This window comes from Micromys minutus (genome assembly GCF_963924665.1).
Source record: "Micromys minutus genome assembly, chromosome: 24".
Taxonomy (NCBI): Eukaryota; Metazoa; Chordata; class Mammalia; order Rodentia; family Muridae; genus Micromys; species Micromys minutus.
In genome coordinates, this window is record NC_137959.1 from 5,074,059 (window position 1) to 5,099,006 (window position 24,948).

At 38.0% G+C, this 24,948-nt stretch overlaps 1 protein-coding gene across 2 annotated transcripts; it reads right to left on the bottom strand.

Annotated features, from left to right (window-relative positions):
• Positions 1–3,482: 3,482 nt before the first annotated feature.
• Positions 3,483–24,945, bottom strand: ABCE1 (ATP binding cassette subfamily E member 1). Of its 2 annotated transcripts, none has more exons than XM_080937306.1 (18): positions 24,814–24,945; positions 21,698–21,827; positions 20,631–20,716; positions 16,327–16,424; positions 15,136–15,253; positions 14,498–14,635; positions 14,295–14,364; positions 13,979–14,075; positions 12,932–13,021; positions 10,660–10,781; positions 9,650–9,871; positions 9,061–9,120; positions 8,906–8,964; positions 7,610–7,720; positions 7,380–7,522; positions 7,157–7,279; positions 5,642–5,753; positions 3,483–4,802 (listed from the first exon to the last, which is right to left on the bottom strand). In XM_080937306.1, the coding sequence occupies exons 2-18, from the start codon at positions 21,798–21,800 to the stop codon at positions 4,755–4,757; spliced, it is 1,800 nt and encodes a 599-aa protein (XP_080793432.1). In that variant the 5' UTR covers positions 21,801–21,827; positions 24,814–24,945; the 3' UTR covers positions 3,483–4,754. The 2 variants fall into 2 exon arrangements, with proteins under 2 accessions (XP_080793432.1, XP_080793433.1); XM_080937307.1 differs by having other exon boundaries at positions 24,848–24,934.
• Between the last annotated feature and the right edge of the window lie 3 nt (positions 24,946–24,948).

The window sequence follows — 24,948 nt, forward strand, 5'->3', positions numbered from 1 at the left end:
TTCTGCTTGGGATTCTTTGGTCTTTGGGTAACCCAATATATCACATGTAAATCTAAAGATGAATCTTAGTAAACTCTTGAAAATGACATGGTTTCCATGTATTTTTCATGCTGGAGGAGTATAGTAGAGGCAACTGAAAGTGGGATTTATACTTGTGGATATTGTTTTCCTTCTGTACATTGCAAAGGTTAGACCAGGTCATGGAATTGTACATCACCTCAGTAATTAGTTGGCTTTACAGTGGGATGCCCCATCCCTTTCAGCACAGACGGAGGGATGCAGAATACCTAGGCAGTCATAGGTTAAGGCACGTAAATCGTTTATTTTTTGCCCTCCCCTCAAGTTCAGAGATGTGTTTTGTAAAAGACTGAATTGGAAATAGAAATGATGTTATCAGATACACTGAAGTACTTGGAAAGCCGATTGCTTTAAAGTACAGACTGCACATTTTAGGCAGATGGTCTACTTTTAATTACATCCCTGGCCATGAAAAATACAAGCTTCTTAAGTGCATGCTCATCATTAAGTCATTTACTCAATAGTTGTGTCAGTGCTTAAGTTATAAACTATCTCAGGAAACTGGTTTCCTCAAATGATACTTATTCCATGCAAATACTTGATGGAAACATCTCGGCATAGGCAGCATGCTTTATGAGGTTTTGTTTCTTTTTAAATAAGGATTATGTGCATGTGAGTGAGTTTGCCTGAATACAGGTGCCCTTTGAGGCTGTTTTTCCTGGAGGTGGAGTTAAAGGCAAGTAAATCTGCCTGACGTGGGCACCTGAAAGCGTGCTTTGTTTTTGATAGTTTATATCCCTGGCTTGCCTGAAACTCAAATTTCACCCGCCTCTGCCTCAGTCCTGTGCACCTGACCTAATGTGCACTCTCGTCAGGTCTTTTGTACTCTCATATTTTGGTAATACTCTTTCCTCTCTGGTTTTACCCAGGTCCTCCCTACATCTCCACTCATCTAAGTTCTTGTTCCAAACAATGGGGGACAAAAATTGAGAGCTCCAATAACACAAATTTGTTCCCTGACATGTGGCTGACACCAGTGGTACTTTCCCAGCAGATGTCAGATTAGGATTGAGTGCTCTAAAGTCTCACTCTGCACATAGGCAAGTTGTGGGTGTCAGTTAATTGTCACCCACTGGGAAAAGCCCTGACAAGGGGTGGAGAAATAGTGATATGTAACAGTAGGGCATTAGGAGTTCTGCTGTTTTCCCCTACATCTCATGATTTGTCAACTTGGGCTCTTGGCTTTTGCAATGGATTTCTCATGGAAATTGAACCAAAATGTGGTTGGGGCCTAGGAGATGGATTAGTCTAGAAAGTACATGTTGCTGAGAGCCTTACTACCTGAGTTCAATTCCTGGGATATGCATGATGAAAGGAACTCATGTGATGGCACATGTGAATGAATGCACACAAATCAAGAAAAATGGTATATTTTACAGGTGGTTGTTGGGGTCGCTGTTGGATGATACCTGGACTCTAGTCAGTAGGGGTGAAGCTTATAGTTGCACAGCTCAATTTCTGTGTTTCTATTACAGGTAGGTATTGCAGCCTGTTGTCTCATGGACCGAGTAGCCATAGCAGTGGCCTGTGATATGTGGGAGGTGTTATTTATGGGGAACCCGTTGGTTTTGACTTTTTAAATTTTTTTGAGGTAGGGCTTCTCTGTGTAACCTAGGTTGTCCTAGAACTTGCTCTGTAGATCAGGCTGGCCTCGAATGCATAGATCTGCCTGCCTCTGCCTCCCAAGTACTGAGATTAAAAGTCTGCACCATAACTGCCCAGTTTATGGGAGCTTGGGACATTGTCTCATGAAAGGACTGTATTCAGATTACTTTTACATATGTGCATATTTTAGAAAGCAGCTACAGTACTAGCCATATGGCTTTGCACCCTGCCACTGAGCCATTTTTTCAGCTCTACTTTGTGGGTCTTCTGAGAATGAGCTGACCAAGATGAAGTGGTTGAGGGCAGGGAGGAAGGAGAGCATTTCCCAATCACTTGTGTGCTAGGGGATTGCCCAGGTTAACAGAAACCAGAGGTGGGAAGCAAGACTTGTGTTGCAGGATATTTGGTCACACAGTGAACCCTGAGAGTGTATTATTTACTGGGAGAAAAACAAAACAAAACACCTTGCCTTTAGTTGTGGTGTGGCTTAGCCTTAGCCCATACCTTTAATCCAAAACCTTTCTACTTAAATATTGTAAACAGAATTAAATAAAGTCAACCATAGATCAAGAGGCAGGGCAAGCAATATCTTAAAACAAAGCGAACATAAGATTATTTAAAAAAAGCCATAGGGGCTGGAGATGGTTCAGTAGTTAGGAGCATGCATGGACTGCTCTTTTGGAGATCCTGAGTTCAATTCCCAGCAACCTGTAATGGTATCTGATACCCTCTTCTGGTGTGTCTGAAGACAACTGCATATACCTAAAATAAACAGATCTTTAAAAAAAGTCTTGAGAGCCCTACAACTAAACAGTATTTCAAATCATGAAAAGGGACCTTGGGCTCAATTTCAAACATCCACATGGCAGTTTACAACTGTAATTCCAGTCCAAGGGATCTGGCATCCACCCAGACACACAAGCAGGCAAAACACCAATGCACACAAAATAAAAATATGTTCTTCCTGTACTTCATCTTGCTTGGTCAGTCTTTAATATTTAATTTTAGCGTCTCCACATAAAGCCAACTGTGCTGCAACTTGCTTTTTTCCAGTATTTCAGGCTTTAGCTTTTTTTTTTTTTTTTTGATAGCCAAACTCAATGTAGTGGCACTGATTTAGTTTGTATTAGTACTACAGACAAACTCTTGTTAGGCCTTGCTGTTGCTATGTAAAAAGTTTTAGTATCTGGCTCGACAGTAGTGGCATGTGCCTTCTATCCCAACACTCAGGAGACAGAGGCAGGTGGATCTCTAAGATCAGCCTGGTCTACAGAGGTAGTTCCAGGACAGCCAATGCTACACAAAGAAACCCTGTCTCAAACCAAAAAAGTTAGCATCTTATAGTTTCAAATTTCATTTGCACGAAATAAACTCACATTGGCATTAGCAATGGATGAACTTTGTGCTATTCACAAATTTAAGCTACTCCTCCTTAACACGTAAACTATTTCAGTATAATCCTATACCAAGATTAAGTGCATAGCAAAGAATGATCACACTGATAAGCTCAGAAACTGATGGGAGTTTTTATTCCATATACTTCTGCATACTTATATTCTCTTATAACAGATATGTATTTATGGATTATATAAATTCATTTTTAGAAGGCCTAATGGGTTGTAGTCACACTTTCATTGTTTCCAAATTAATCAAGATAAGCAAATAATTTATAATCTTGTTCTGCTTGCCCTGTTCATTGTAATCCAACATGCCTTATAATTCCAGTTTGGCATGTAAGATGAGTATGCACTGCAGCAATGGATACTTTGTACTGTTACCCCCCCCCCCCCCCCCACAGAAGTTGTTTAAGGTTATCCTTGGTTGTTCAACAGAAGAATCTGAGGTCTATAAATATGTAGGGTTAGGGATGTAGGTCAGTTGTGAGAGTGCTTGCCTAACACACACAAGGTCCTGGGTTTGATCCTCAGCACTGTGTAATCCAAACCTAGGTAGTGGGCTAAGAAATTCAAGGTTGGATACCTAATTTGTGGCCAGCTTGAGGTATAGGACACACTGTCTCAAAATAAAACTAAAGCCGAAACCCTAAAAATCCAGATACGTAGGCACCAACTATAAAGACTGTATCTGTAGGGTTTTTGTGTGTGTGTGTGTGTGTGTGTGTGTGTGTATACATCAGTGTGTAGGGCCAGAGGTTTGATAGAAGGTGTCTTGTCAACTTAGTTTTTTGAGAAGGGACCTTCTATTGAACATGGCACTGGTTGATTGTGTTGGGCTGGCTGGCCAGTGAACTTTATGGATCTGCTTGACTTCACTTCCCAGCCCAGTATTCCTCCTCCGTCTCAAGTATGTCCTCATGAGTGTGCAGCTTGCACTGTACTGACTGAACCATCTCCTCAGCCCAAGCCTATAGTTTTACAGGAAGCAAATAATCTTCAGAAATGCCTCCTCCCTAATTTTGATCGTGATTATATATATTTATAAAAGTAACATTACTGTGGATAGATAGATCTTATGTAAGAACTAAAAAAAGAAGAGTTAAATTAGGGTACTGAAATAATTTTTGACAGATGTTCAGAAGCACCAAAAAACCATGAAAAACAATGCATAAGTTGGTCATAAATATCTTCCAACAATGGTGTTTGTAGTAGACACTGTTCTTTAGAAGCACACACTGATAGAAAATACAGTGCACAGACTGAACAAAGTAGCCAATATAGCCCTGATGCTCATGTGTCAGACTGTAGCAGTCAGTCTGGGGCTGGCTTTTAGAAGAGGGCAGTTCCATTATACAGGTAAGTACAGATTTTATCCAAGATTTTAAAGATGGGCAACACCAGGAAGCATGCGGTACATGAATATAATATACGACTGAAAATCTCCCCGCAGATCGTGAAAATCTGGAGGCAACTGATATCTGAAATGTCTCCATGTTAGTGTAGTATGCACAGATTTAATCTTAAGAACAATTTACAAGACAACTGGCTTTCGATGTCACATTAAGAAAATCATCCTTCAAGCTCCAGAGTATGTGGGGCCATAAAACCTGATTAAAGTTTTATATGATAAAAATCCCAGTAAGTAAATGGCTTATTGATAAGTTCAGACTCCATCTAATCATCCAAGAAAAAGTAGTTTCCACTCTTCTTTTGCTCCACGTCCTATAAAAAGAGAAAAGTGACAGAGTGAGCACTTGTCTTCTAGGCAGTGCTGCTCTGCAAGAGCACCTTGTGGCAGCTCAGCTCTCTGTAGGACTGCAGTGTTCTTGGGGAAACATGAATCCCATCTTTAAGCTCCTGGTACAAAAGGCAGCATATTGTCAACTTGAAAACAGTTTATTATATAAAACATACTTACAATATGGTGAGTTACTCACCTCAGCAGCTAGCTCTCTTTAGTGCCATGGGTCTCAAATGACCCAGTAAGGACAAGTGGCTCAGTAAACAAAGGAGAAAGTTTATTTTAACCCTATCTTAAAATCTACTTTCAAGGGCACATAGTAAAGTTTCTCTAAGAAGTTTCATTCATTTTTATTTTAAGCATCTTTCTGTCCTTTTTATTTATTTATTTTGATTTACTTATTTCACATGAGTACACTGTATTTGTCTTCAGACACACCGGAAGAAGGCACTGGATCCCATTATAGATGGTTGTGAGCCACCTGTGGTTGCTGGGATTTGAACTTAGGACCACTGACCCATCTCTCCAGCCCAAAATGTTTTATTCTTTTAGACACAAGGTCCCACTGGGTAGCCCTGGCTGTCTTTGAACTCACAGATCTGCCTGCCTCTGCCTTCCTTGTGCTTGAGCTAATGGAGTGTGCTACCACATGTGCGAGATTTCAAGGCAGTTTTGAATGGCACAGAATTAAAAACACCAGATAAGTTACAGTTGTTGCCTTGTAGCAAGACTGCAAACTGTAAAAGAGGGAAAACCCAATCCTATGAGTCAGTATGATATAGTATAGATTTTTAAGAAAAGAAGTATATTATCTACATACCTTGATTGAATTGAGCTTATTTATTCGTGGTCTGTAGTTGTTGGGGTCTCTTCTGAATGTAATTTCGAGCTGAGACAAAAATTTGTTCATGCCAGCCAGAAGAGTCTGAGGACTAAGGGGAAAATGAAGTTTTCGTTAAATTTTGTTTAAGGATCACCACTGCCTCTCCCTCAGCCTAGCACCAATGCTAACATTACACCACATTATCTGACTGACCACATTTCTGTACAAAACAAACTCAGTATGATCTGTATTTCTGATGTTAAAGAAAACATGAAGACAGAATGTTGATGATTTTTGCAGAGCAGCAGATAGAAAGCAGGGGCCTGCACCACGTTAGGAAAGCATTGTGCACTGAGTAACTGCCTTAAAAGTTTCCATTAAAGCCTTTTTATGCTTTCATCTTTTATAGCTAAGCTCATTTTTTTTTTTTTTTTTTTTTTTTTTTTTTGACTTATGAAAGGTACAGAGAGTTGTGAGCCATCATGTAGGTGCTGGAAATGAACCTGTGTTCTATGGAAGAGCATCCAGTGGTATTAATCATTTGAGCCATCTTTCCCCAGCACTCCAAAATTAAATTTTAAATTGGCTAAATAATAACAAAAAATATGAAACATTTTAAAGTCTTCTGCAAGCACAAAAGATCATTAGTGAGACACAGTTTACGTACCTGAGAAATTTTCTGAAATGCACATATTCCCAATAATTGATGGTAGAATTTAACATGAAAACAAAGACATTTTGGCATGTATGGCACTGTGTTTTTGAGACAGGGTCTTACTATACAGATCTGACTATCCTGGAACACACTAGGCCCTGAAATCTGCCTGGCTCTGCGTCTTATGCTGTGATTAAAGGTATTTAACATGCCTGGCTGGTACTTCTTGAAAGGATTATTCAAATAGCAACTTTAAACCCTACATCTAAAAGTTTTGTGTGAGGATCAAATGAAATACATTTATGGGCCCAAAATGTGTTTGTATATTGGTGATTTTATATTACTCAATGTAGGTTTAGTACTAGTGGTAAAATGTCTCATAGACAAACCTGAATCCCTACAGTACAACAGATTCAGGCAGAACAATAAAAGGTAAAACACTACACTTAAACTGTTGTGGGTCAGTGTCCTGGCATCTACTCCAACTACAGTGTTGTTGGGCAAGTCATGAAATTTTTTGGATTTTATTCTACACAAAAAATTAAGTATCTAAGGAATTACAAATAATCAAGTGGACAAATTTATGCTGAAAGAAAAGGCAAGAAATTTGAAAGATTATTTACCTGGGTCAAGTATACTGGCCTGAAAAGTACTGTAAGGCCCTATACAGTATTGTTCATAAGTAACTTGGGAGAGTGGTGGTGTCACAGAATAAGAAACTGACTTAGCAGCTACCTACTTCAAAGAAAACAATAGGACTTCAGTGTTTATGACCTTACTGGAAATTTAGAATGTGATAATTTCCCAATTGTTAGAACTTAAATTTTACTTCTGAACATTTTAAAATGCATTTTTACCTGTTTGCAACTGTGTTCTTAGATGGAACACCATCAAAAACGATGACACGATCTGCTAGGTAGGTGGCCATGATGAAGTCATGTTCTACAACAAAAGCTGTCTTCTTTGCATGGAGAATGAAACTAGAACACAACAATTTGCAAATCTATCATAGCTTTTAAGTCACAAATAGATTTTTATGTCTCCACACACAAAATGATATTCTACAAGAATGACATTTACCGTTTGACGACCCGAGCTGCCATTAATCTTTGCTCAGAATCCAAATATGCAGATGGTTCATCAATTAAGTAGACGTCAGCAGGTTTGCCCAAACAAAGAGCTAAAGCCACTCGCTGAAGTTCACCACCAGACAACGTCTGTACCTAATTGGAGAAGTTCAGAAAACTTGTAAAGACATCCAAAGTCTAAAACAATGATGTGTACAATGCACATGGGTAACGATATGGTACCTCTTGGTCAATGATGTTCTCAATCTGTAGGGGCTTCATGACATCAGTCACAAACTGTGGATGAGTGTAAGCATCTCTGATCTTTTCATGCAGTAACTGGCGAACACTTCCCTAGTTTTAAAGAAAAAAAGAAGGTAAATGATAAATTACCAGGAAAGAATTTTTCTGTTTATGAATATTAGTATTAAACTTCAGACAAAAACAAATTCAATTTGTGACCGATCTATACCAATTCTATTTTGTCTTAGACAGGGTCTCACTCCATAGCCAATTAGGGTACCTCTACTTCTGAGCGCTGGACTTAATGGCTGGTCTGTATCATTTGGTTTTGATGCCTATTCACCACCTCGCTCATTCTGAGGCTTCAATGGTTTACACTGCATGATTGCCCCACAGTCATGTACATAAGTAAATTAATCAAGATTGAAAAGCAGAGTGAATGTTTCAGGGGAATAATTGTCAAAGTTGGTTTAAAAATGTTAAAAAATCTGTAGGTTATAACACACAATACACACCATCTTATTCTTAATTGAATCCTAAAATGGCTTTTTTTACTTGCTGTATACATCAGAGCCAAGTGTGAGAGCTTGATACATTTCAAAAAATGCTAATGAAGGTAAACTGTTTGAAATGTTACCAGGGTCAGTGTTGTGATGTTGAACATACAGTGAGTAAGAAGTTCAATATAATACTTTCAGAAATCAAAGGACATTATTGTTCAGTATGATGGCCTTAAGTTTTATACTTAAAACTATTTAGCAGCATTTAATTTCCCTAGTGCGGAATAACGTCATTCATCAGCTGGCCGACACTAGGGTTTTTGGTTCTGATTCTGGGGCTCATGTGTGCACTGCTTAGGTCTATGCTGATGAGTAGAACTATCACCATCACTTGTGCCTGTCTTCTGGAGTTGAAGTTCTCCTAGAGCTTCTAAGGTGGTATTCACCAGGTTTGATCTGCATTTCCAACAGCTAACAATGCCAAACATCTTTCCATGTCGTTATGAGTCATCTGTATATCTTTATTAGAAGAATGTTTGCTTTTTGTTAAAGCCTCACATTAAGGTTGTTAAAAAAAAAAAAAAACCTGATTTTATAGTAGATGTGGTGTCATATACCCATAGCTCCAGCACTTGGGCAGTACAGCAGGTGGACTGAGAATCTCAGGTAGATTAAACTCTGTACTCTATGACTGAGTAGAGTATGCCCTAGCCTCTCCCTTAGAGCAAAAGACTAAAGGTGTACACATACATATACAAGTATACATTTAAATAGTCAAATTAAAATAATGACTCACTGTTGATTTGGGACTGATTTTCTGTGGCTTGTAACTGACATTTAGAACTGGTACTTCTCCTGCAAAAAAACACAATTACACATGACACAAAAACTGCCCAAACCTTTTACGTTTACTCTTTGGGATAGAGTAAAAGGCAATGTTTATAACAGTACCTCCTTCGTCTGGTTTAAGCCTTCCAGCAAGCATTCTGATAAATGTGGTTTTACCTGTACCTGATAATACAATAAAACAAGGTTAACCTTCACATTCCAAATATTCTTTCTTGTTATAATCAAATTTGTCTTGAAGATGCTATATGACAAATAAGAGAGAAACAATTTTCTCTTACCCGTCAAATGCTAGCCTAAACTCAGGAGGAATACCAGTTATCACAGTTTGTTAAGGGTACCATAGGCTATTTTATGTGCCTATTCACAGCTTGTACAAATAAATCAAAAGGTTTTGTAGTCTCTGGCGTTGGCTGTCCTGGAACCAATGAAGGTAGACAGAGTGCTCTGAATTTCAGATAAGAAAGCCAGCACTGCCTGTCTACTTTCAGTCCTGCAGAATGACTGACTGCTCATTCGCTCACAGAAAATCAGCCGAGTAGAAGCTGCACATTTTTAGTATTAATCTGTTTCAACAACAGCGAGACTACATTAGTAAGGATTCAAACTCAGGCGCCAGCCTTCAGTCAGTTCCCCATGAACAGAGATAATGACAGACCCAACGAAATTTCACCTTCGCAAATTCAGGACTTACCATTTTCCCCCAGCATCACCATGATTTCTGAGTCAGTAAACTCTCCAGCTACAATTGCTAGCTCAAATTCTCCCATTTTTTTCTTCATCCCGGGATATTTATACATGCACATCTTTTTAACTTCTTCTTCATTTGCTGTCTCAGCTACCTTAAAAACAAGTGACGCATCCCTGAACCTCAAGTTCTCTGTTGGGACATAGCCATCCAAAAATATATTTATGCCTGTTGAGAAAAAATTACCATCAGATTAGAAAATATAAATAAATCTAAAATGATGATTGACTAAATTTTGGGAACACATATATACTTTATACATTTGTTAATATTAATCATGCATATATGCAAAAATTAACATTTTAGTGTGTTTCAAGAATGAAATCAGGCTGAACACAGTGGCTGGTGCTTATAATCCAACAGTTAGAAAGTGCTAGACTGTGAGACTAGCATGGTTTACAGTGTGAGCCATTGCCTCAGAAAAAGACATTTTCTACTACCAAAACCAAAATAACTATGTTCATCCGGTGTAAGATTCATTTTAAGTTTATATATGTGTGGCAAACAGGACATCCTTATACTAAAATTGTCATTTTGGGGTAAAAAGATGACTCAGTGGGTAAAAGTGCTCATGTCTAAGCCTGATGTGATGTGGTCTCTGCATTCCTTTTGTGCTAGCTAACCTGTTACCTTGAAAGTAGTACTAATGATAGCCACCTATATGTACAGTTCAAAGAACTTGCATGCACATATACATCTATATACATAAAGAAATATGTGTACACAGACAGACACATGGCTTAATAATGGTTGAAGGGGAAGCAGGAGGTCAGAGCATCCAGATGCATGATGACAGACCCTCGGGAAGTGCTTTCTCTTCCTCCAGCAAAAGTTCTCAGAAAAAAATTACTTTTCTGTAACCGTGCACAGCCTTATAATACACTACCCATGTTTTCCTCAATGCGTAGTGCGACTCAGAGGGAAAGCACAGCGTCGTGGACAGGTCTTCAGCTTACCTTCTCTTACACTAAAAGGCATAGTGACAACACCGTAGGCACTCGGGACGCCATAGAGACAGCAGATGAAGTCAGAGAGATAGTCTAGCACACTCAGATCGTGCTCCACCACAATGATGTATCTGGAAAGTAAGACAGATTTTATTTTTAAATTACCATTAACATCATTAGCTAAGACTCTTAAAATTTATTTTTCTACTATAGTGGTAAGAAGTCTTAGAAAATAGAATTTTAAAAAGTATAGAAATATAATAAAGTCATAAAACATTTTCTTATGTAAGATTAATTATTGATGTTCCTATTTAAAATGTTTTCCTCAGGATAGATTTGAGTAAGATGACTTAAAAACCTATTGCTAGAACAGAAACTATCAAATATTGCATCGATGAAGCTTTCATGCAGACTACTCCCCCTTCACCTATTTTATATTTTACACTATCTCCAAAACTACCTTAAAGCCTCAGCTTCCTGTATAGAGTTCTGTTTATTTGTATAAACAGAATAATCACTCTCACAAAATTTCTTCAGATTTTCGAGAGTTTTAAAATTTCATGTATTTTACTGTTTATTTATATGCACTTTTTCTCATAATAGCAAGAAACCGTAAACAATGTAGACATCTCTCAACTGAAGAATGGATGAAGAAAATGTGGTAATTTACACAATGAAATATTTCTCAGCTGTTAAAAACAATGACATCAAAAGATTTGCCAGCACACAGACAGAACTAGTAAAGTACCGAGACCGAGAAAGACAAACATGGTTGTGCTCACCTGTAAGTGGATATTAACTGGCAAAGTAAAGGATAATCATGTTACAATACACAGATCTAGAGAAACTAACAAGGACTGCTCAAAGTGGGACACTTGGATCTCCCTGGGAAGGGGAAATAGAATAGATATTGCAGGAGTACTGGGGGCAGGTGGGGATATAAGCAGGAAGGATCAGACGGGTGAGGGGAGGATGAAGGGAGAGTACTGGGTGAGAGAACCTCAATTGGGGGGGCATTTTGGGGGAGGTGATAATAGAAACCTAGTGTAGTGGAAACTCCCCTAGGGAAGTCTCCTGGTAATGGCAGATACAGAGCCCAAACCAGCCAAGGCTCCTAGTAGTAGGACCTGGACATCAACTCAGCCACAAAACCTTCTGACTACATTTCTGTCCTGCCTGCAAGATGTGCTGGGGTATTGGTGGCACAGCAGTTGTGGGAGTGGCCAACCAATGACTGATCCATGTTGAGACACATATCCTGTGAGGCAGCCCATGTCTGACATTGAATGGATGGCCAGGAAAGATGCAGGACAACCCAGAGACCCAGGATAGAACCAAATAGAATTAGCGGAAAAAAACGAGAAGGAAATCAACAAAATGATTCCTAATGATATTCTGCTATATTTATGGAATGGAACCTAGCATAACTGTCATCAGAGCAGCTTCATCTAGCAACTGATGGGGGTAGATACAGAGACTCAACCAATCGCTAGGCAGAGCCAGGAGAATCCCACAGGAGGAGGAGAGGAATCATTTTAGGAGCCAGAGGGGCCTAAAACATCAGCAAAACACAGCCCACAGAATCAACTAATCAGGGCCCGTAGGGGGTTTACAGAGCCTGAATCAGCAATCACCAAGCCTGTATGGGTTTCTATATATACACCTTATGGTTGTATAGCTTGGTGTTCTTGTGTGAGACTGCAACATTAAGTAGCAAGCTTTTTTATATACTCCTTCAATTGCAAAATGTGAATTCTCTCTAAAGCCCCAATAAAATATGAACTCTAGACCCAATAAAGTTACCAAAAGCATTAGGGCAATGATGAATGAAGAAACTTTGGAAATTACAAAGTACTGTATTCAACAAATGGTTTTGTGAATGCATCATACAAGTTGTTAAGAAGTCTTTTTTTTTTTTTTTTGTTCAGTGAGATTGTAAATACCACCATCTTTATGGTGATTATATTTTTAAGTATGTGTTGTGTGTTTATATAGAGCTGAGATTTACTTTTGAAGATCTAGTAAAAACAAAAGCTGTTTCTCCCAAGATCACACACAATATTTGCACAGGACTCCAGAGCACTCATGTCCAAAAAGTACTTCCCATAGAAAAGGAGGTGACAATCATGAATCTTGCACTAAGAACCTTTGTTCTAAGGAAGATAAACTCTGGTGGTTACTATAAATGATCAATATGAAAACCAAGAATATGTTTAATATTAATACATCTATAAAATTTCCTCAACAGAAGAGAATAGAAATACACTGGATTGATGCTTACCTATCTGGATTTATTAGAGATCGGATAGTAATGGCAGCCTTTAAACGTTGCTTGACATCAAGGTAACTGGAAGGTTCATCAAACATAAAACTAAGAAAAAAAAATCAAGTTTGAGTAACATAACTACACTGTATCCTTTTTAAGTAGCAAAATAATGGTTTCTGGTTTAGCAGAATGAAAATTTTCATATACCAACGAAGGAGGGCTACTTGTAATGGTTCTGTCAGAACAAGAAGCAGAAATATATACCTACAAATTTGAGCTTTTGAAGATTGGACTGACCTATTAATTAATGGTTCTTTCTTTTGAAAAATGTTCTGATAAGAGTCTGAATTACTTTGAAGAGCCCTTTTCTTTCTGCTCTTAAATAGCGTTTACTGTGTGTGTTGAGGGGTGCCACTGCCTGCATGTGGAGGTTGAAGGAAAACTTGACTGTTGGTTCTCTTTCTACCTTGTGGGTCTAGGAAATTCAAATCAGGTGGTAGGTTTTGGTGGCAGGTTTCAGCTGAGCCATCTTGCTGACCCCAAAGAGCCATTGTCTTAATAGGCTCAAGTCCGAAGGCTTTAAAGCAGATGTTTCTCAGGCACAGAATGTCAGAGAATACTTGGTAGTGAAGACAGGGCTTGATTATATACCAGAGCAGCAACACAGAAAAATATGGGCATAATAAATATCTGACAGGAGAAAATATTAGGAAGCAGGAAGAAGACCAGCCTTATTAATTCCATTTCTCCTTCACAGAGCATGTCCTTCTGACTGACTCGTCTAAAGACATCTTTTACTTGGGATATTTAAAAAGCTTACTAACCTCGACTGGAGAGAGCTTTAGTTTTTTTTTTTTTAAGACATAAATTACTAATCACAGAAGCAAAGGACTGATTATAGGGAAAGTGGGTCATAGAAATACAACTGCTTAACATATCACCTCAAAGTCAAACCCTTAAATGTCTCTCCTAATTATTCCTTTCAAGATTACTGCTGAATTAGCAGCATCAAAATACAAACTCACAAAGACTGAGACACACAAAAAGTGTAAAGTGACCTACATATCAGCTTTCTGTATGCAAACGACAGCACAAGCAAATCTCTGCAACTCTCCTCCTGAAAGATCTTCGACATTTCGTTCTTTAAGGTGAGTTAAATCTACAAAGAATAATCAGAAGCATTGTGTTCAATGTTATAAATCCCATTTCACCTCTTCAGGGCAGAATGCACACACTGCAATGTCATGACTCTGGGTCTGAATGATATTCCAGTTTAAAACAATGTAGTATTATTATCCCCATGAATTTGGAAACCCGTAACACACCAAGGGGATTATGACCAAACACATTTATTAGAAGCACGTACTCAAGTACTTACCGAGCTGCTGACAGACGATTGCCTGTGTCTTTGTCTCATCTTTTCGGTCCAGAATAGAGCCCACTGTCCCCTGTCATAATAGAAAAATATCACTATCTTCCTTTCAAAAAATGTCACAATGTAAAATAAGTCTATTTTGATAGAACTTTTATCCTCCTATCAATAATCTACAATCTTTAACTTCAATCTATAAACAGACTAACCTTTGCAGCCTTGGGAATTTGGTCTACATATTGAGGTTTGATAATGGCTTTTAAGTCATCTTCTAGAATCTTAGTGAAGTAATTTTGTAATTCAGATCCACGGAAATAAGTCAAAATCTCTTGCCAATCAGGTGGATCCTAGAAATACAATAGTTATGTGAGTTTAAGATAAAAATACAAAGTGAACAGATCTTGAATAAAATTAAACATATCTAAATAGAGGACTTCTACTTTAAGATTGGAAGCATACTTAATGTCATATCAAGGTATACCAATTCAAAAGTTTAAGAAAATTATGAATTTTCAGATAAGCAACACTAACTAACATCTTAATTTAGCAAGAATGAAACTTGAGGCTTCACACACACACACACACACACACACACACGAAGAATGACATCAGTACATGGCAGTGTAAATTCAGTATTGGGAGGCTGAATTTAGGGTCCTCTGAAGCTACATAGTAACAGCACATTTTAAGAAACAAAACTAAACCAAAGCAAACTTGGGACACAGAACACCTTTGAATTGAACTCCACAAATTAACTTGAAGAACACTGAAAAAACTAATGCACATCACTCTCATAAAAAATTCATAAAGACCTGACCTATTAATTTCTATAATCTTTAATACATACATCATACTTTCCAAGGTTTGGCTTTTGCTTTCCCGCTAAAATTTTTAGTGCAGTTGATTTTCCAATACCATTAGTTCCAACTAATCCCAAAACTTCACCTGGACGAGGGATAGGCAACCTGTTACAATACAGGAAGACAAAACAAACCAAAACAACTCTGTGTTAGATAGAAAAGGTACACAACAAATGGTATATTTTGAAGCATTTGTATGCCATTAATAAGCTAAGAAATATACGTTAAGCATTAGTGGGTATTAGTGGAGAGAAAACAAACCAAGAGAAACTAATTGTTAGAAATGTATCCATAATGAATAAAACTCCAAACTTTAAGTATCCAGTTCTTTATCAAAAACAACATTTTCCTTTACAGTTAAGGCTCAGATTTAACATACTCAATGTTTTGGTAAAAATTTCACAGCAGGTACAGTCCCACATTGTCATTTCCCTCCAATCTCCTGTTGCTGTTAGCTCCTTAGGAGCTGGCAGGGTGAAAATACATTTTTATTTATAAAACCTATACTTTCTGAATCAATATATTAATATTCAGCAGATAAAAGTGAGCAGTGAGGCTGGGCTGTGCACACCATTAATCCCAGCACTCAAAAGGCAGAGACAGAAGGATCTCTGAGTTCAAGGCCAGCCTGATCTATATGCAGTAAGTTCCAGGACAGCCAAGGCAAGCCAAAAAGACCTAGTAATTTAATGAGGTCCAAATCAGAACAGCATTTTCTATGGGGCATGAAGTCAGTAGATAATTAATAACAAAGCAACTTTCTTTAAAGATTATTTGGGGTATGAGTACTAGGAACCAACTGTGATCATATTTTAGAATAATTTAAGTTGTTTTAACCTTCCAGACACCTAGTTTTTGTATCTTCACAACATAATTCAACTGGGTATTTATAGTTGCTTTAAAGTCCCTCAGAAATTAAATTTAATATTAGCCAGAATGAACTGCTGACATTTTTGCTTGTTTGTTTTGAGACAGGATCTCACTATGTAGCCTAGGCTGGCCTTAAACTCAGAGATGCCTCTGCCTCGAGTGTCGGGATTAAAGACATCCACTACCATGCCTGGCAGCTGCTGACATATAAGTTAACCCTGCATTTTATAATATTCTATTACTTTTCTTCCATTTTCTGAAGACTCTTAAGGGAATTTTATCCTTGATTGAAGTAAAGAGGAACTTACCTATGAAGCTTGAAGGCATTGGCACAATAGCGATGCGTTGTTTCTTTTTCCAAGTTGCTTGGCAAATTGACAATTGATAAGGCTCCAAAGGGACATTTCTGTAATTTAAAATAGTCACATATTAATTTATAAGTAAATTAATATTATTGAAATCTTTCAAGAATGAGTTTTACAAACATGAGAAATTTACTTAAAAATAGAAGTCAAGTTCCTTGAAGATTCTAGCTGTACAGACAAATTTAATATTCATGACTGGTACAACCTAGACACTGCTCAACAGTTTCCACAGTCTGTCCAGAACGGATGTTTTCTTTCCCTTAAATCACTCCTGTCATTGTTTGCTTCTTTCCTATAGACAGTCTTTTAAGGTATCTTGATTGTATCATTTGGGGAAGAGGATTATTATCTATCCTGCTAATAAAGAGCCTATATATTGGATCAAAACATCAACAGAACGTATTCAACGAATCTGACTATCAGATAAATGTCCACAGAACAGAATGGCCAAGTAAGTGTAAGGATGTCACTAAGAACGGTGGGAGCGTGAAGGTCCAGGCTCAGGTGTATTTCACAGTTTCCACAGATCCCCGGCACTCATGCAAACAGCCAGGTGTGGCAGTGTGTTCCCAAAATCTCAGAGCTCGAGGTAAAAAACAGAAGGATCCATGGGGCTTGCTGGGCAGTCAATCTAGCAAGACTAGTGAGGTTTTGGTTTAGTGAGAGACCCTCTCTTTAAAAAAAAAAAAAAGAGTAGAGAAAAGAGTAAAGAAAAGAACTGAGCATCTTTAGTTCCAGCACTTGGGAGGCCAAGACAGAGTTCTACAAGTTCGAGGCCAGCATGATCTACAGACTGAGCTCCAAGACAGTCAAGGGTACACAGAGAAACCCTATCTCAACAAACAAAAGAATGAACGTATGAAACCACGAAAGACACCTAGCTTGTGACCTCTGGCCTCCACACATACCTACTCATGCACACATGCACACTGAAGAAAAAGGGCAACAGTAATGTGGATAGAAAAGTGTTTCTCTAGAATAGACAATGGTAGACAGCCAGAAGTGACCAGGTCATATTCCAGCTCTATTCAGTGCAAGTATCCAGTGTGCTGAAGGAACTGATTCAGAGAGAATTTAGTGAATCTTCATTTCAAACTGATGATATAACAAATTAAAGAAAAGCAGTTTTGTTTTCTGATAACTTCTGCCCCCTAGCCATACCACTAAATTCTTAAAACTCTTTCTACTCCCCTCTTCATCAATGCAGGCTACAGGTGATTCCAAACTCTTGTGACTTGGAAAAGAAGTCCACATCATTTATAAATAATGTGGATTACTCAGTGTTCAGGATGCATATATTACCCTTCTCTCCCATCACCAAGAGTTTATTTAGTTAGTGTTTTAGGCATTCAGAAGCACATCTAAGAAGACTTTGAAATATTACTTTTCTCACAGCATCAAAAAGAACAGATGATAATGTAATGTTTATAGGAGATTCCTAAACCTAGCAAACAGGTAGGCACACATGATTAGTCAGTATTTGCCAGAAGTAATATTTCCTGCCTATGCTTTTCAAAATAGGAAAAACTATTTCCAGGATCCATGTAACTTTTCTGGATACTTGAATAAGATTTCAAAAACAAATATAAAACACCCTTGGCTTATATGAACGGTCTACAGGAAAGTTTCCAAGCTCTGGTTCCCTTTTCTACTACCTATAAACAAAAATCTCTAAGAACTTATCAGTCGCTAAATCTCTTTTATAAGCTAATATTGGAAATTTATGACTTATAAATCAAAAGGCAATTATTCATTGTAACAAAATTCAAGATGTTTAAAATTGGGATAAATACAATAGATACATATATGAGATATATTAAACATTTTTTAGATTAAATTTAAGATATTTTATTTGTACTTCACTTGAGAGTGATAGATTTAAAACTGGAGACAGGTATGGTATACCTGTTTAAATGTTTTATTACATTGTTTTTCTTTTTTATATTCTCAGTTTGAAATGAAGATTTACTGAATTCTCTGACTAAGGGTACATGTTTTAACCCCAGCACCTGGGAGGCAGAGACAGATGGATCTCTGAATTCAGGCCAGTCTATTCTATATGGCACATTGCAGGCCAGCTGGAGCTACAGAGTCTTGTCTCAAAATGAAAATAAAAACTTAAAAAACTATAATGCCAGTTATACTTTATCTCTAAAAATTTCTGGAAAAGATGTGATACAACATTTTTGTACAACGAAAAACTCAATACAGAGGAATAATCTAGTTATAAATATCTAGCTATATATGATGATTACTTGTTTTAAAGTTTATTATTATTAGTGTGGGTGAACGTGTGTACACACATACGACAGTGCATTATGCAGACAGTGTGTGTCTGTCTGTGTGCTCTCATGTGTGCATGCCATGGTACATTGTGTGGATGTCAGAGGACAAATGTGTGGAGTTGATTCTCTCTACAGTTAAGTGGGTCCCTTAGGTTGACCTCAGGTAATCAGACTTGTTCAACGAGTGCCTTTTTCTTCCAGGACATCTCACTGACCCATTAACTTCGTAAAGGTGTGCTTTTGGGCTCTCTGCTCCTCCCAGGTCCAGAGACAGATGCACCTTCTTATGCAGTGCCAGCCTTGTCCCTGAAACATGATGGTGAAGGTTGGGGTGAACAGATTTGGACATATTGGGTGTCTGGATTGCATGTTTGCTTTCAACTCTGGCAACATGCAACATGGGTGTTGCTGCTATCAATGATCTCATCCCTGAACTCAATTACATGCTATCCAATGTTCCAGCGTGATTATAACCATGGCGCTTCCCACAGCAGTCAAGGCTGGGAATGGGAAACTTTTCATCGATAGGAAGGCCACTTCCACCTTCCTGGAGTGTGATCTACCAACACCAACAGGGTGATGCTGGTGCTGAGGTTTCAATGGTACTTGATTAATTCACGAAGAAGGCCGCAGCCCACTCAAAGAGTGGAGCCAAAAAGGGGCATCTCTGCTGATGCCCCTATGTTGGTGAAGGGCATTAACTATACTAAGGATGAATTACTCCCTCAAGATTGTCAGTAATCTCTCCCTTACCACCAACTGCTTAGTTCCCATGGCTACAATCATCCATGACAACTCTGGTATCACGGAAGAACTCAGGACTATAATCCATACCATCATTGCCACCTAGACTAGAAATGGCCTTTGGGAGGCTGTGATGACGGACATGAGACTGCCTAGAACACCATCTTTGCAAATGTTTCACCAAGGCTGTGGGCAAGGTCCTCAGAGAACTGAGTAGGAAGGTCACTGACATGCCCTTCCACAGTTCTACTCCTGATGTGTCCACAGTAGATCTGACCTGCTACCTGGAGAAAAATGACAAATATGATGGTATGAAGAAAGCGGTGAAGAAGACTTTTGAGGGAGGTCTAGGGACATCTATTCTGGGTTATAACAAGGGCAGGTTGTTCTTGTGATGGCAACAGCAGGGCTACTCCTTCTTTGGGCTGGGACTGACGTTGGGCTCAACAGCCACTTTGCCAAGCTTATTTTCAGGTATGACTTTGAATTTGATGGACCTCATAGTCCACGTGATGGCCAAAGAATAACGAATCCCAAGCTACCCACCTCAGCAGGAACAAGAGAAGACAGAAGTTACTATGGAGTTCCAACCCTAACGAAAGCCCAACACACCTATTTCCCCTAACAGTTTTTGTTAGATGCTCTCAAAAGAAAAAGAGGGGCTTAGAAAATCCTACCGTCTTACAAACCACCATTAAAGTTCACTAGAACTCCAAAATAAGTAAGTAAATAAAGCATGTTTGATTTGGGGACCACCAAGATTGTACAGTAGATAAAGGTGCTTGCCACCAAATCTGACAATCTGGGATTGATTCTTGGAACTTACACCGTAAAGAACTAGAACTGATACCTGCATATTGTCCTCCAATCTCCACATGTACACTGTGGCACAGGCATACAGAAACATGAGCACACACACAGGCACATACTCTTAAGATTATAAAATAAAGTAAGAAAGTAGGTGAGGGGTGGTAGTACATTTGGGAGGCAGAGTCAAACAAATCTTTAAGTTCTAGACTAGCATGGTTTACAGAGTGAGTTCTAGGATGGCCAGAGTGCTCTGTTAATTTTAAATAGCAATAATATTGTCACAAGAATACTGCTTTCTAAAACTTATTTTTAATTTATCTGCCCTATACTTTTGTCTTTTAAAAAAAGTTTTTAAGTACTTAAAATTTTTACATTTTATTTTTGACTCAACAAACAAATATCACTCACCTTAATACAAATACCGCAACCAATACAAAGAGTTTCAGAAATCCATGCTATTTTGCTCTGGGGTGTAACCTCTATGCATAATTTTCCTGGTAAAGAAAAATAATTTCTTTTATCAGAATACTTTTAAGATTGACATTCAGAAAATGACTCTTCCAAAGTCTCACACAAAAGTTTCAATGATGATTTAAATCAGTTTGGTGGGACAGCTTCTGAACTGAATACTCAGGTTTATTAATTATGTATTCTTATCAGGCAGTAAACAAATGGCCAATATATTTTGTCTAATACCAGTAAAAAAAAATGGTAAACCTCAAAACAATATAATGCATAAGTTGACCAACTTCAATTTGTTTTTGGTGCTTTGGATGCAGTGGGAGTTCTGCATTCATACTGGCTCATAAAAGAAAGCATGTCTTAGCAATGAAAGGCACAACATACAGGAATAAAATATTTCAGTGAAGTAAATGAAACCATAAAAAGCTATGTGGTTTTCTAGTACACAGTCACAATTAAGCACAGTATTTGAGACATCAACAATTAAATTTCTGAAAACCATGGGAGATACCAACAGAGAACCTACAAGCTGTCTTGTGATTCATGTAAGTCTAGACATCACTACTACAAGGCAGCAGTCATGGGATAATCAACAACTCATCACCCCTGAATTGTTAGATTTACTCCTGAAAACCTAGCAATACCCCACAAAATGACTGTCATAAAACTTAAAATTATTTTTATCTTTTGGTTTCTAGATGGAAGCAACATCTAATGTAAAGATCCTGGCAATCCTTTTCCTGTGACTCATAGAATTCTATACAACAGCAAGGATTACAATAAACTTTGGTTTGACATTTTCCAAATATCTTAACAATGACGTTCTATAATTTCTTTCAAAAAAAAAAAAACCATTTAAAACCAATAAAAGTTTAGAATTCTAAATTTCTCACTTTTGTAGCTCAAAGAAACCAAGAGTGATTAACACAGTGTCTGCCACCCCCCCCCCCAAAGCTTCCCAGCTCATGTGCCCTTCCACAGCTGCTTTCTGTAGAAGCGACAGAGCTACTTACCCATCCGAACCACAGGGCAACTCTTTTTGCACTCCTGTCGACATTTCTTAGGTTTGCATTTGTCATGGTTGACAATAGCAATTCGAGTTAACTTGTCTGCCATAATTGTAACAAAGAATATCCAGCTCTTCTATTAAAGAAAAATGAAGAGAAATAATTTATGGGCATAAAAGGAGGACCCAAATAATCATATGGGGTTCCTATGTTCACTTGGAAAATTAAAAAAAAATATTAGAACAGAAAAACAATCTATTCAGTTTGGAAAACAAAATTTCACACAATGATGTTAGATTACAAAATAGGTAGCATTTAAAATATCACAAAAAATTCCCAAAGATACTAGGTCACAAAGGCCTAACCAAATAAAGTATGTCATCTCAGTTTTTATAATAAAAATAGTTAATATCAAAGAAATTAAAAAATTTAATTCTTCTAAAATTTATATATACAATTAAATCTCTGGCTAAAATTAAGCCATATAAACTAAAGCTCTTTTGGGAAAAAAATAATCAGGGAAATTAAAACAACAAGAATGGAAAACACATGACAGGTTAAAAAAATATACAAGGCCTCAATAATTAATCCTGATACCATTGTATGAATTTAAATCAATAAAACACTATATATGAACACAGCCACATCTTTTCTCTAAAGATTTTTCTTCTTTTGTCCTCCAAACAAATTATGAATTCATTTTCTTATCCAACTGACTATAATGACTCCTACTGATGGAAAGGGGAAGGTACTTATTAGAGCTTAGCATCATGTTACTGCCTAGGTTTTTATGTAACACCAATACTGGATATACACTTACTATGTTTTAAAGACCTTTCCAAGTCTTGAATATAACATCTATAGAGAATTAAGATCAGACCAAGTTTACAATCTTTTATGATGTTGGGTTTAGTGCATTGACATTAACTCTCTCATGTGATTAAAGGGATTCAGTTCTAACAGTGGCTTCACAGTCTAGCTTATCTCCAAACCTAAAGAAGAAACTGAAAGCCAACACTATCCATCTGCAGAGATACTATGCTGATCCGTTCTGTGATCCACAACTTACACAGCCATGAAATTAATATGATTAGACTTGGAGGGACAGAAGCAATCTTGCTCCTCAATATTATTCTACACTATTCCCTCTTCCTCCCTAAAAATAGGCTTTCCTCTTAGACCTGAATGTTTTCAGCATTTACAGACTACCAGGCTACTTCCTTTCAAATGGGTAAATGTTCTTTGTTTTGGTAGAGGTGAGCAAAGCTATACTAAAGAACAAAAACAAACAAACTAAATGATTTTACTTTAACTCAAAAGCTTAGTTAAAACCCCAAACCAAACCATGTAATTGGTTTCTAGGAAATTGACTCTTTTAGCAAACAAGTTAATGAACTGGACACCATCCATCCCAATACAAATAAAAAATGCTTTTCTACAAAGTACTTGGTAAGTGAAGTATTTCCAGAGATTAGATAAATCTTTCACCATGAAATTACTTATGCTGGTCTTTATTTCTGTGAAGCTACTAAAACTATCTTCTCAAATTGTTAAAAAATAAGTCTATAATAAACAATATTTATGGGAAAGAGAAACATACTAGAGGTGGCTAATAAAGTTGATTTACATAATAAAATAACAAATTATTTTACATTTAAGAAAAAGAAATATAGATTCTTTGGATAATGGTTACATAGGTAAACATAATTTGTTCAACTTCCATATTATTTCCAAGAATTATCGAAAAGGAGTAAGTTCCCTTCTTTCCAACAGGAAGAAGCTTGAAGAGGAACATTATAGGGAAAACTTTTAGGAATATAAAAAGATCTGAAAACACTTCAGGTTTGAAGGCTGACTGACCAGTTTCTGGCATCTGTCTTCTAGGTGGGTGAAAAGATGGTACACGTGGGAAATACTTACAGTCTAAGATCACATGAAACACTGTGACCTATGCTTACTGGAAGTTAGCCTTATAAAGCATAAGTTGGGAAAGTCACATAGCTTTGATTTTTAATAGGTCTCCTTTCTGCAACTGCTAAATGTTCTTCTGAAACATATTTCTGTCTTTGTTGTTTTGTTTATAGAGGCGAGCTAAACTATGAGACGAAAAGAAAAAACAAACACATTTTGGTTCAAAAGTACTTAAGCTTTTGATTATAGTGACTACATTATCAACTGACAGACACAGTCAGGACCACTGGCTACAATGCAAGTGTTGCTATCCTAATTCTGAACTCCCTAGTTAGCAGTTCCATGGAAGAAAGGGTAAACCAATAAAAGCAGTTTGACAGCTATTCCTTAGTTACCATTTTTACCATCAAAAAAGAGAAAATACTTATGTAGCTCTTGGGATGCAGAAATTCAGCTCTGATCACCATTTATTCGCAACAAATACTAAGTACCTCCAATTTTTTAAGCCTAGAAAGGATATCTAAAGACCTTTGGAACAAAGATACCATCCCTGATGTCAAGAAGCCTAAGATGTAATAAACGAGAAAAGAGATTAAGTCACGAATGGGAAGAGGACAGGCTGCTACAAAGTGCGTCTCCAAAGTCCTAAAGTCAGGAACTCAACTCAGAAATTCACTTGGGCTAACCCCAGTCCCAACCGAGACTACGTCGCTGTAAGAAGAACGACGGTTGCCCATCATTTAAGTCTGGGACTGCACGTCATGGCGGCAAGATGCCAAGACTCACTCCACAATCATTAAAAAACCATTTCTCACAACCAAATGCCAAGGTAGCCATTTGACTGTGAGGGGAAGCTTAGGGGATCTGGGGGTGCGGTAAGTTCTAAAGGTGTCTTCCTCCGTAGAGGGGTTAGCTGAAGGGTGGGCGCGGAGGAAAGGAGCAGTGAAGGATGGACTGCAGAAGCTATGGCTTCTGGGACCATTCGTAGCCGCTGGCCGTGTTTGGAGTATAGAAGCCTCGAGGTCAGGGTGGCTGAGCCGAAGCGCGAGGAACGCTCCGGCAGTCCCAGATGTGCAGCTGGAGCCTGTTGCCACGCGCCATGGTCCCCGCTATAGAGGCCTAAAAACAGGCGCTCAGAGAGCGTCCCTAATAGTTTTCCTAAGGTGGCAGCCTGCCGCCGAACACCAAACCCCTCCCACGAACTCCCATACCTGGAGACAACGGTCCCCTTACAATGGGACGTACAGTAGCCAAAGCAGCAATAGCCGTCAGGTCTTAGCATACAGCGTGTTCTTACCGCCACCGGCCAAGATGGCGGTGCACAGCCGCCGCCTCGCGCAAGGCAT